This window comes from Coregonus lavaretus (assembly GCF_964263955.1).
Source record: "Coregonus lavaretus genome assembly, contig: HAP1_SCAFFOLD_4792, whole genome shotgun sequence".
Taxonomy (NCBI): Eukaryota; Metazoa; Chordata; class Actinopteri; order Salmoniformes; family Salmonidae; genus Coregonus; species Coregonus lavaretus.
The window spans coordinates 1-12500 of record NW_028156334.1 but is presented as its reverse complement, the minus strand read 5'-3'; the positions used below and the strand labels follow the sequence as shown (position 1 = coordinate 12500).

Genomic DNA, 12500 nt, shown 5'->3' with positions numbered 1-12500 from the left:
CATGTTTCTTGGCCCAAGCAAGTCTCTTTTTCTTATTGGTGTCCTTTAGTAGTGTTTTTTTTTCAGCAATTAGACCATGAAGGCCTGATTCACACAGTCCACTCTGAACAGTTGATGTTGAGATGTGTCTGTTACTTGAACTCTGTGAAGCATTTATCTGGGCTGCAATTTCTGAGGCTGGTAACTCTTATGAACTTATCCTCTGCAGCAGAGGTAACTCTGGGTCTTCCATTCCTGTGGCGGTCCTCATGAGAGCCAGTTTCATCATAGCGCTTGATGGTTTTTGCGACTGCACTTGAAGAAACTTTAAAAGTTGTTGAAATGTTCCGGATTGACTGACCTTCATGTCTTAAAGTAATGATGGACTTTTGTTTCTCTTTGCTTATTTGAGCTTTTCTTGCCATAATATGGGGCAATATATAGGGCTATCTTCTATATACCACCCCTACTGATTGGCTCACACGCATTAAGAAGGAAATACATTCCACAAATTAACCACCTCATGAAGCTGGTTGAGAGAATGCCAAGAGTGTGCAAAGCTGTCATCAAGGAAAAGGGTGTCTACTTTGAAGAATCTCAAATATAAAATATATTTAGATTTGTTTAACACTTTTCTGGTTACTACATGATTCCATATGTGTTATTTCATAGTTTTGATGTCTTCACTATTATTCTACAATGTAGAAAATAGTAAAAAATAAATAAAACCCCTTGAATGAGGAGGTGTGTCCAAACTATTGACTGGTAGTGTATGTGTGTGTATCTATATATGTTTGTGTGGTCGTGTTGCTGTCCTGAGCTCAGTAGAGACGGTGTGTGTGTGTGTGTGTGTGTACCTGGATGTGTTTTCGTGTTGCTGTCCTGAGCTCAGTAGAGACGGTGTGTGTGTATGTGTGTGTGTACCTGGATGTGTTTTCGTGTTGCTGTCCTGAGCTCAGTAGAGACGGTGTGTGTGTATGTGTGTGTATCTATATATGTTTGTGTGGTCGTGTTGCTGTCCTGAGCTCAGTAGAGACGGTGTGTGTGTGTGTGTGTGTACCTGGATGTGTTTTCGTGTTGCTGTCCTGAGCTCAGTAGAGACGGTGTGTGTGTGTGTGTGTGTGTACCTGGATGTGTTTTCGTGTTGCTGTCCTGAGCTCAGTAGAGACGGTGTGTGTGTGTGTGTGTACCTGGATGTGTTTTCGTGTTGCTGTCCTGAGCTCAGTAGAGACGGTGTGTGTGTGTGTGTGTACCTGGATGTGTTTTCGTGTTGCTGTCCTGAGCTCAGTAGAGACGGTGTGTGTGTGTGTGTGTGTACCTGGATGTGTTTTCGTGTTGCTGTCCTGAGCTCAGTAGAGACGGTGTGTGTGTGTGTGTGTGTGTACCTGGATGTGTTTTCGTGTTGCTGTCCTGTGCTCAGTAGAGACGGTGTGTGTGTGTGTGTGTGTGTGTGTGTGTGTACCTGGATGTGTTTTCGTGTTGCTGTCCTGAGCTCAGTAGAGACGGTGTGTGTGTGTGTGTGTGTGTGTGGGTACCTGGATGTGTTTTCGTGTTGCTGTCCTGAGCTCAGTAGAGACGGTGTGTGTGTGTGTGTGTGTGTGTACCTGGATGTGTTTTCGTGTTGCTGTCCTGTGCTCAGTAGAGACGGTGTGTGTGTGTGTGTACCTGGATGTGTTTTCGTGTTGCTGTCCTGAGCTCAGTAGAGACGGTGTGTGTGTGTGTGTACCTGGATGTGTTTTCGTGTTGCTGTCCTGAGCTCAGTAGAGACGGTGTGTGTGTGTGTGTGTGTACCTGGATGTGTTTTCGTGTTGCTGTCCTGAGCTCAGTAGAGACGGTGTGTGTGTGTGTGTGTGTACCTGGATGTGTTTTCGTGTTGCTGTCTTGTGCTCAGTAGAGACGGTGTGTGTGTGTGTGTGTGTACCTGGATGTGTTTTCGTGTTGCTGTCCTGAGCTCAGTAGAGACGGTGTGTGTGTACCTGGATGTGTTTTCGTGTTGCTGTCCTGAGCTCAGTAGAGACGGTGTGTGTGTGTGTGTGTGTACCTGGATGTGTTTTCGTGTTGCTGTCCTGAGCTCAGTAGAGACGGTGTGTGTGTGTGTGTGTGTACCTGGATGTGTTTTCGTGTTGCTGTCCTGAGCTCAGTAGAGACGGTGTGTGTGTATGTGTGTGTATCTATATATGTTTGTGTGGTCGTGTTGCTGTCCTGAGCTCAGTAGAGACGGTGTGTGTGTGTGTGTGTGTACCTGGATGTGTTTTCGTGTTGCTGTCCTGAGCTCAGTAGAGACGGTGTGTGTGTGTGTGTGTGTGTACCTGGATGTGTTTTCGTGTTGCTGTCCTGAGCTCAGTAGAGACGGTGTGTGTGTGTGTGTGTACCTGGATGTGTTTTCGTGTTGCTGTCCTGAGCTCAGTAGAGACGGTGTGTGTGTGTGTGTGTACCTGGATGTGTTTTCGTGTTGCTGTCCTGAGCTCAGTAGAGACGGTGTGTGTGTGTGTGTGTGTACCTGGATGTGTTTTCGTGTTGCTGTCCTGAGCTCAGTAGAGACGGTGTGTGTGTGTGTGTGTGTGTACCTGGATGTGTTTTCGTGTTGCTGTCCTGTGCTCAGTAGAGACGGTGTGTGTGTGTGTGTGTGTGTGTGTGTACCTGGATGTGTTTTCGTGTTGCTGTCCTGAGCTCAGTAGAGACGGTGTGTGTGTGTGTGTGTGTGTGTGGGTACCTGGATGTGTTTTCGTGTTGCTGTCCTGAGCTCAGTAGAGACGGTGTGTGTGTGTGTGTGTGTGTGTACCTGGATGTGTTTTCGTGTTGCTGTCCTGTGCTCAGTAGAGACGGTGTGTGTGTGTGTGTACCTGGATGTGTTTTCGTGTTGCTGTCCTGAGCTCAGTAGAGACGGTGTGTGTGTGTGTGTACCTGGATGTGTTTTCGTGTTGCTGTCCTGAGCTCAGTAGAGACGGTGTGTGTGTGTGTGTGTGTACCTGGATGTGTTTTCGTGTTGCTGTCCTGAGCTCAGTAGAGACGGTGTGTGTGTGTGTGTGTGTACCTGGATGTGTTTTCGTGTTGCTGTCTTGTGCTCAGTAGAGACGGTGTGTGTGTGTGTGTGTGTACCTGGATGTGTTTTCGTGTTGCTGTCCTGAGCTCAGTAGAGACGGTGTGTGTGTACCTGGATGTGTTTTCGTGTTGCTGTCCTGAGCTCAGTAGAGACGGTGTGTGTGTGTGTGTGTGTACCTGGATGTGTTTTCGTGTTGCTGTCCTGAGCTCAGTAGAGACGGTGTGTGTGTGTGTGTGTGTACCTGGATGTGTTTTCGTGTTGCTGTCCTGAGCTCAGTAGAGACGGTGTGTGTGTGTGTGTGTACCTGGATGTGTTTTCGTGTTGCTGTCCTGAGCTCAGTAGAGACGGTGTGTGTGTGTGTGTGTGTACCTGGATGTGTTTTCGTGTTGCTGTCCTGTGCTCAGTAGAGACGGTGTGTGTGTGTGTGTGTGTACCTGGATGTGTTTTCGTGTTGCTGTCCTGAGCTCAGTAGAGACGGTGTGTGTGTGTGTGTACCTGGATGTGTTTTCGTGTTGCTGTCCTGAGCTCAGTAGAGACGGTGTGTGTGTACCTGGATGTGTTTTCGTGTTGCTGTCCTGTGCTCAGTAGAGACGGTGTGTGTGTGTGTGTGTGTGTACCTGGATGTGTTTTCGTGTTGCTGTCCTGAGCTCAGTAGAGACGGTGTGTGTGTACCTGGATGTGTTTTCGTGTTGCTGTCCTGAGCTCAGTGGAGACGGTGTGTGTGTGTGTGTGTGTGTACCTGGATGTGTTTTCGTGTTGCTGTCCTGAGCTCAGTAGAGACGGTGTGTGTGTGTGTGTGTGTACCTGGATGTGTTTTCGTGTTGCTGTCCTGAGCTCAGTAGAGACGGTGTGTGTGTGTGTGTGTGTACCTGGATGTGTTTTCGTGTTGCTGTCCTGAGCTCAGTAGAGACGGTGTGTGTGTGTGTGTGTGTACCTGGATGTGTTTTCGTGTTGCTGTCCTGAGCTCAGTAGAGACGGTGTGTGTGTGTGTGTGTACCTGGATGTGTTTTCGTGTTGCTGTCCTGAGCTCAGTAGAGACGGTGTGTGTGTGTGTGTGTGTGTGTACCTGGATGTGTTTTCGTGTTGCTGTCCTGAGCTCAGTAGAGACGGTGTGTGTGTGTGTGTGTGTACCTGGATGTGTTTTCGTGTTGCTGTCCTGAGCTCAGTAGAGACGGTGTGTGTGTACCTGGATGTGTTTTCGTGTTGCTGTCCTGAGCTCAGTAGAGACGGTGTGTGTGTGTGTGTGTGTGTACCTGGATGTGTTTTCGTGTTGCTGTCCTGTGCTCAGTAGAGACGGTGTGTGTGTGTGTGTGTGTGTACCTGGATGTGTTTTCGTGTTGCTGTCCTGTGCTCAGTAGAGACGGTGTGTGTGTGTGTGTACCTGGATGTGTTTTCGTGTTGCTGTCCTGAGCTCAGTAGAGACGGTGTGTGTGTGTGTGTGTGTACCTGGATGTGTTTTCGTGTTGCTGTCCTGTGCTCAGTAGAGACGGTGTGTGTGTGTGTGTGTGTACCTGGATGTGTTTTCGTGTTGCTGTCCTGAGCTCAGTAGAGACGGTGTGTGTGTACCTGGATGTGTTTTCGTGTTGCTGTCCTGAGCTCAGTGGAGACGGTGTGTGTGTGTGTGTGTGTACCTGGATGTGTTTTCGTGTTGCTGTCCTGAGCTCAGTAGAGACGGTGTGTGTGTGTGTGTGTGTACCTGGATGTGTTTTCGTGTTGCTGTCCTGAGCTCAGTAGAGACGGTGTGTGTGTGTGTGTGTGTACCTGGATGTGTTTTCGTGTTGCTGTCCTGAGCTCAGTAGAGACGGTGTGTGTGTGTGTGTGTGTGTACCTGGATGTGTTTTCGTGTTGCTGTCCTGAGCTCAGTAGAGACGGTGTGTGTGTGTGTGTGTGTGTGTGTGTGTACCTGGATGTGTTTTCGTGTTGCTGTCCTGAGCTCAGTAGAGACGGTGTGTGTGTGTGTGTGTGTACCTGGATGTGTTTTCGTGTTGCTGTCCTGTGCTCAGTAGAGACGGTGTGTGTGTGTGTGTGTGTGTACCTGGATGTGTTTTCGTGTTGCTGTCCTGAGCTCAGTAGAGACGGTGTGTGTGTGTGTGTGTGTGTGTGTACCTGGATGTGTTTTCGTGTTGCTGTCCTGAGCTCAGTAGAGACGGTGTGTGTGTGTGTGTGTGTACCTGGATGTGTTTTCGTGTTGCTGTCCTGTGCTCAGTAGAGACGGTGTGTGTGTGTGTGTGTGTACCTGGATGTGTTTTCGTGTTGCTGTCCTGAGCTCAGTAGAGACGGTGTGTGTGTGTGTGTGTGTGTGTACCTGGATGTGTTTTCGTGTTGCTGTCCTGAGCTCAGTAGAGACGGTGGGTAACTGTTCCTCTTCAACCATCCTGCTGGATGAACTATGTACTCTGCCGTTGCCATAGTACCTGACACGCAACCCACAACACAGACAGGCAAGTCACAACACAGACAGGCAAGTCACAACACAGACAGGCAAGTCACAACACAGACAGGCAAGTCACAACACAGACAGGCAAGTCACAACACAGACAGGCAAGTCACAACACAGACAGGCAAGTCACAACACAGACAGGCAAGTCACAACACAGACAGGCAAGTCACAACACAGACAGGCAAGTCACAACACAGACAGGCAAGTCACAACACAGACAGGCAAGTCACAACACAGACAGGCAAGTCACAACACAGACAGGCAAGTCACAACACAGACAGGCAAGTCACAACACCCACTACAGCAGTCACCTCTCACTGCCAACTGGGCCAAGGACAGAGACAAAGTAAAAGCCAGGGTGAGTTAGCAGTTTGACAACGGGCTTTTAATGTAGATTTGGCCGATTTTAAGTGAACAAATTTGGCCAGTCCTATTCTAAAGTTTCTGCCATGTCCCAAGTTCCATTTTGAAGTAGATGTTTACCCTCCAGTCTAAAAGTATTTGGTTTTAAATATACTTAAGTATCAAAAGTAAATGGAATTGCTCAAATGTACTTAAGTATCAAAAGTAAAAGTATTAACCATTTCAACATTTTTATTTTTTTTAATTGACGGATAGCCAGGGGCACACTCCAACACTCAGACATCATTTACAAACAAAGCATTTGTGTTTAGTGAGTCCTCCAGATCAGAGGCAGTAGGGACGACCAGGGATGTTCTCTTGATAAGTGTGTGAATTGGACAATTTTCCCATTAAAATGTAATGACTACTTTTGGGTGTCAGGGAAAATGTATGGAGTAAAAAGTACATTATTTTCTTTAGGAAGTAAGTAAAAGTTGGCAAAAATATTAATAGTAAAGTAAAGTACAGACACCCCCAAAAACGACTTAAGTAGGACTTTAAAGTATTTTTACACCACTGGCAACGCAGCACCTTTCATATTATTAACACAGCAACGCAGCACCTTTCATATTATTAACACAGCAACGCAGCACCTTTCATATTATTAACACAGCAACGCAGCACCTTTCATATTATTAACACAGCAACGCAGCACCTTTCATATTATTAACACAGCAACGCAGCACCTTTCATATTATTAACACAGCAACGCAGCACCTTTCATATTATTAACACAGCACCTTTCATATTATTAACACAGCAACGCAGCACCTTTCATATTATTAAAATAAAAAAATAAATTGGTCATTTAGCAGACGCTCTTATCCAGAGCGACTTACAGGAGCAATTTAGGGTTAAGTGCCTTGCTCAAGGGCACATCGACAGATTTTTCACCTAGTCGGCTCGGGGATTAGAACCAGTGACCTTTCGGTTACTGGCATAACGCTCTTAACCACTAAGCTACCTGCCGCCCGGTATACAGTACTATCACTTTCCCTTTTCCCTCCTCCTTACTGTGCCTGCATCCCAAAGGCCACCCTTTCCCCCTATATCCTCTGGTCAAACGTAGTGCAGTAAATAGGGTATCAGCTGCCATTTGGGACGCAGCCAGACCGTCATTAAAGTCATGGGGAAATAGTTTTCTTTTGCACATTGTGTTTTGGCCAAAAGAAAACGGTCACTATGGAGACAAAGAGAGAGCTCAATTTGTCATCATCACAGTCGTTGTACGTTATTACATTTACATTTACGTCATTTAGCAGACGCTCTTATCCAGAGCGACTTACAAATAGGTGCATTCACCTTACAGCCAGTGGGATAACCACTTTACACATTTTAATTTTTTTTTTATTTTTTTATTTTTTTTATATATATATATATTTTTGTCTTTATTTGTCTAGTTTTATTTATTATTATTATTTTTTTTTTGGGGGGGGGTGGGTTGGGGTAAGGGGGGGGTAGAAGGATTACTTTATCCATGAAATGACGGTTAACGCTAAACACTGTTTATGTGTCACGTTCGTTGTATAGAGGATTGGACCAAGGTGCAGTATGATATGTGTACATATTTTAATATATAAATAAAACACCTGACAAAATAACAAAAGCAACTGAACGTGAAGTTCTAAAGGCTAACAGCAACAAGCCGAAACAGAATCATAAAACAAGATCCCACAACTAAAGGTAGGCCAAATGGCTGCCTAAGTATGATCCCCAATCAGAGACAACGATGGACAGCTGCCTCTGATTGGGATACCACACCCGGCCAACATAGAAATAGAATCAACTAGATTCTATCCAAATCACACCCTGACCTAACCAAACAGAGAATACAGGTGATCTCTATGCTAAACACTGTTTATTGTGTTAGTTATGATGAAATGACGGTTAATGCTAAACACTGTTTATTGTTCCAATCCAAGATGGCGTAGCAGTGCGGTCGTGTTCTTTGTTGTGTGTCCGTGTAAATAGCCTGTTTTTTTGTATCTTTTTGTATTTTTCGTACATATTTCCCTATCACACTTTTCATCCTTCTACTAAATATACTTTCCTGCAACCCGCCTCACTCAATGTGGAACGGATTCTATTATTTACTCACCTTTATCTAGAATCTCCAGTTGAAACTAGCCAGCCGGCTAACTAGCTACTTGCTATTAGCCACAGTTAGCGGTTTTCACCCAGAACATCGAATTTTCTGCCCTAACACCGGATCGCAACTAGCTAGCCGCAACCGAATGGATGTTGCTGTAGGCTAATCACCACTGCCCCCGAAGCAAGCACCAGTTAGCCTTGAGCCAGGCCCATATCCCGGCTATCTACCTCTTTGTCTACCGGACGGGAGTAGCCAGCTAACTAGCTACTTGCTATTAGCCACCGTTAGCGGTTTTTCACCATTGTCCATGGCCTGCACTACCTACCAGCCAGCTCTAGCCTGGACTATTATCGGCCAGTCTGTACTGTCTGCACAGCGAGTTATCGACCCAGAACATATCATATTTTCTGCCGGAATCACTAAATCACTGGACCTTTAACACCTGATCATCGCAACTAGCTAGCTGCAACCGAATGGCTGTTGTTGTTGGCTAATCAGCCTTGAGCTAGCCTCGAGTTAAGCACATCTCCCGGCTATCTACCTCTCTGTCAACCAGACGGGACCTCCTAGAGTCGACACAGAGCCCCGCCGATCCATCACGACTAGTCTGCCGACGTAATCGTCTGTGGTTTCAACAGGCTTCCCGTTGCGACGACCACGAAGATCCATGCCTCTCTCCCATGTCAATATGCCTTGCCTATTGCTGTTCCAGTTAGTTCTTATTATACAACTTCAATATAGAACCCAAAGTCATTCTCAAACTGCCTCAAATAGCTCCTTTGTTCCACCCCCCCCATACACGCCGAGACCGGCTCAATCGGTGCCTCCAGTGATGCTATCTCTTTCATTGTTACCCAACGCTTAGGTTTACCTCCACTGTACTCATATCCTTCCATGTCCTTGTCTGTACATTATTATTATTATTATAATTTTTTAGTCATTTAGCAGACGCTCTTATCCAGAGCGACTTACAGGAGCAATTAGGGTTAAGTGCCTTGCTTAAGGGCACATCGACATATTTTTCACCTAGTCAGCTTGGGAATTAGAACCAGCGACCTTTCGGTTACTGGCACAACGCTCTTACCCACTAAGCTAATGCCCTGAATCTATTCTACAACACCCGGAAATCTGCCCCCTTTATTCTCTGTACCCAACGCACTAGAAGACCAGTTCTTAAAGCCTTTAGCCGTATCCTTATTCTAGTCCTCCTCTGTTCCTCTGGTGACGTAGAGGCTAACCCAGGCCCTGCAGCCCCCAGTATCACTCCTACTCCCCAGGCGCTATCATTTGTTGACTTCTGTAACCGTAAAAGCATTGTTTTTTTGCATGTTAATATCAGAAGCCTCCTCCCTAAGTTTGAGTTATTCACTGTGTTAGCACACTCCGCCAACCCTGATGTTCTAGCAGTGTCTGAATCCTGGCTTAGGAAGGCCACCAAAAATTCAGAAATGTCCATCCCCAACTACAACATTTTCCATCTAGATAGAACTGCCAAAGGGGGTGGAGTTGCAATCTACTGTAGAGATAGCCTGCAGAGCTCTATCATACTATCCAGGTCTGTGCCCAAACAGTTTGAGCTCCTACTTCTAAAAATCCACCTTTCCAGAAATAAGTCTCTCACTGTTGCCGCTTGCTACAGACCCCCCTCAGCCCCGAGCTGTGCCCTGGACACCATATGTGAATTGATTGCCCCCCATTTATCCTCAGAGTTTGTACTGCTTGGTGACCTAAACTGGGATATGCTTAACACCCCGGCCATCCTACAATCTAAACTAGATGCCCTCAATCTCACACAAATTATCAAGGAACCTACCAGGTACAACCCTAAATCCGTAAACATGGGCACCCTCATAGATATCATCCTGACTAACTTACCCTCTAAATACATCTCTGCTGTCTTCAACCAGGATCTCAGCGATCACTGCCTTATTGCCTGCGTCCGTAACGGGTCCGCGGTCTAACGACCACCCCTCATCACTGTCAAACGCTCCCTAAAACACTTTAGCGAGCAGGCCTTCCTAATTGTCCTGGCCCAGGTATCCTGGATGGATATCGATCTCATTCCGTCAGTAGAGGATGCCTGGTTGTTCTTTAAAAGTGCTTTCCTCTCAATCTTAAATAAGCATGCCCCATTCAAAAAATACAGAACTAAGAACAGATATAGCCCCTGGTTTTCCTCAGACTTGACTGCCCTTGACCAGCACAAAACATCCTGTGGCGTACTGCATTAGCATCGAATAGCTCCCGCGATATGCAACTTTTCAGGGAAGTTAGGAAAGCAAAGGCTAGCTTTTTCAAACAGAAATGTGCATCCTGTAGCACTAACTCCAAAAAGTTTTGGGACACTGTAAAGTCCATGGAGAATAAGAGCACCTCCTCCCAGCTGCCCACTGCACTGAGGCTAGGAAACACTATCAACACCGATAAATCTACAATAATCGAGAATTTCAACAAGCATTTTGCTACGGCTGGCCATGCTTTCCACCTGGGTACCACTACCCCGGCCACCAGCTCTGCACCTTCCGCTGCAACTTGCCCATGCCCCCCCCGCTTCTCCTTCACACAAATTCAGACAGCAGATGTTCTGAAAGAGCTGCAAAATCTGGACCCCTACAAATCATCTGGGCTAGACAATCTGGACCCTTTCTTTCTAAAAATATCCGCAGAAATTGTCGCAACCCCTATTACTAGCCTGTTCAACCTCTCTTTCGTAACGTCTGAGATCCCCAGAGATTGGAAAGCTGCCGTGGTCATCCCTCTCTTCAAAAGGGGTGACACTCTAGATCCAAACTGTTACAGACCTATATCCATCCTGCCCTGCCTTTCGAAAGTTTTTGAAAGCCAAGTTAACAAACAGATCACCGACCATTTCGAATCCCACCGTACCTTCTCCGCTATGCAATCCGGTTTCCGAGCTGGTCATGGGGTGCACCTCAGCCACGCTCAAGGTCCTAAACGATATTATAACCGCAATCGATAATAGACAGTACCGTGCAGCCGTCTTCATCGACCTGGCCAAGGCTTTCGACTCTGTCAATCACCGCATTCTTATTGGCAGACTAAATAGCCTTGGTTTCTCAAATGACTGCCTCGCCTGGTTCACCAACTACTTCTCAGATAGAGTTCAATGTGTCAAATCGGAGGGCCTGTTGTCTGGACCTATGGCAGTCTCTATGGGGGTGCCACAGGGTTAAATTCTTGGGCCGACTCTTTTCTCTGTGTATATCAATGATGTCGCTCTTGCTGCTAGTGACTCTCAGATCCACCTCTACGCAGACGACACCATTTTGTATACATCTGGCCCTTCATTGGACACTGTGTTAACAAACCTCCAAACGAGCTTCAATGCCATACAACACTCCTTCCGTAGCCTCCAACTGCTCTTAAACACTAGTAAAACTAAATGCATGCTCTTCAAACGAACGCTGCTGGCACCCGCCCACCCGACTAGAATCACTACTCTCGACGGGTCTGACCTAGAGTATGTGGACAACTACAAATACCTAGGTGTCTGGTTAGACTGTAAACTCTCCTTCCAGACTCACATTAAGCATCTCCAATCCAAAGTGAAATCTAGAATCGGCTTCCTTTTTCGCAACAAAGCCTCCTTCACTCATGCTGCCAAACATGCCCTCGTAAAACGGACTATCCTACCGATCCTTGACTTCGGCGATGTCATTTACAAAATAGCTTCCAACACTCTACTCAGCAAATTGGATGTAGTCTATCACAGTGCCATCCGTTTTGTCACCAAAGCCCCATATACTACCCACCACTGTGACCTGTACGCTCTTGTTGGCTGGTCCTCACTACATATTCGTCGTCAAACCCACTGGCTCCAGGCCATCTATAAATCACTGCTAGGCAAATCTCCACCTTTTCTTAGCTCATTGGTCACCATAGCAACACCCACCTGTAGTATGCTCTCCGGCAGGTATATCTCACTGGTCATCCCCAAAGCCAACACCTCCTTTGGCCGCCATTCCTTCCAGTTCTCTGCTGCCAATGATTGGCACGAACTGCAAAAATCTCTGAAGCTGGAGACACTTATCTCCCTCACTAACTTTAAGCATCAGTTGTCAGAGCACCTTACCGATCACTGCACCTGTACACAGGCCATCTGAAATTAGCCCGCCCAACTACCTCATCCCCATATTGTTATTTATTTTGCTCATTTGCACCCCAGTATCTCTATTTGCACATCATCTCTTGCACATCTATCATTCCAGTGTTAATACTAATTGTAATTATTTTGCACTATGGCCTATTTATTGCCTTACCTCCATAACTTACTACATTTGCACACACTGTATATATATTTTCTGTTGTATTTTTGACTTTATGTTTTGTTTTACCCCATATGTAACTCTGTGTTGTTGTTTTTATCGCACTGCTTTGCTTTATCTTGGCCAGGTCACAGTTGTAAATGAGAACTTGTTCTCAACTGGCTTACCTGGTTATATAAAGGTGAAAAAAATAAAATAAAAAATTGTGTTAGTTATGATGAAATGACGGTTAATGCTAAACACTGTTTATTGTGTTAG

General features: G+C 46.1%; 1 protein-coding gene across 1 annotated transcript in view; it reads right to left on the bottom strand.

The window, feature by feature from the left end:
• LOC311126453 (palmitoyltransferase ZDHHC1-like) overlaps nucleotides 1-5436 on the bottom strand; it is a gene marked incomplete at both ends in the record, with an annotated part of 12607 nt that extends 7171 nt beyond the window's left edge. Inside the window, one exon of the mRNA XM_084200448.1 lies at nucleotides 5328-5436. Coding sequence (XP_084056574.1) covers nucleotides 5328-5436 — 109 coding nt within the window. The remainder of the gene's footprint in view (nucleotides 1-5327) is intronic.
• Nucleotides 5437-12500: the final 7064 nt, after the last annotated feature.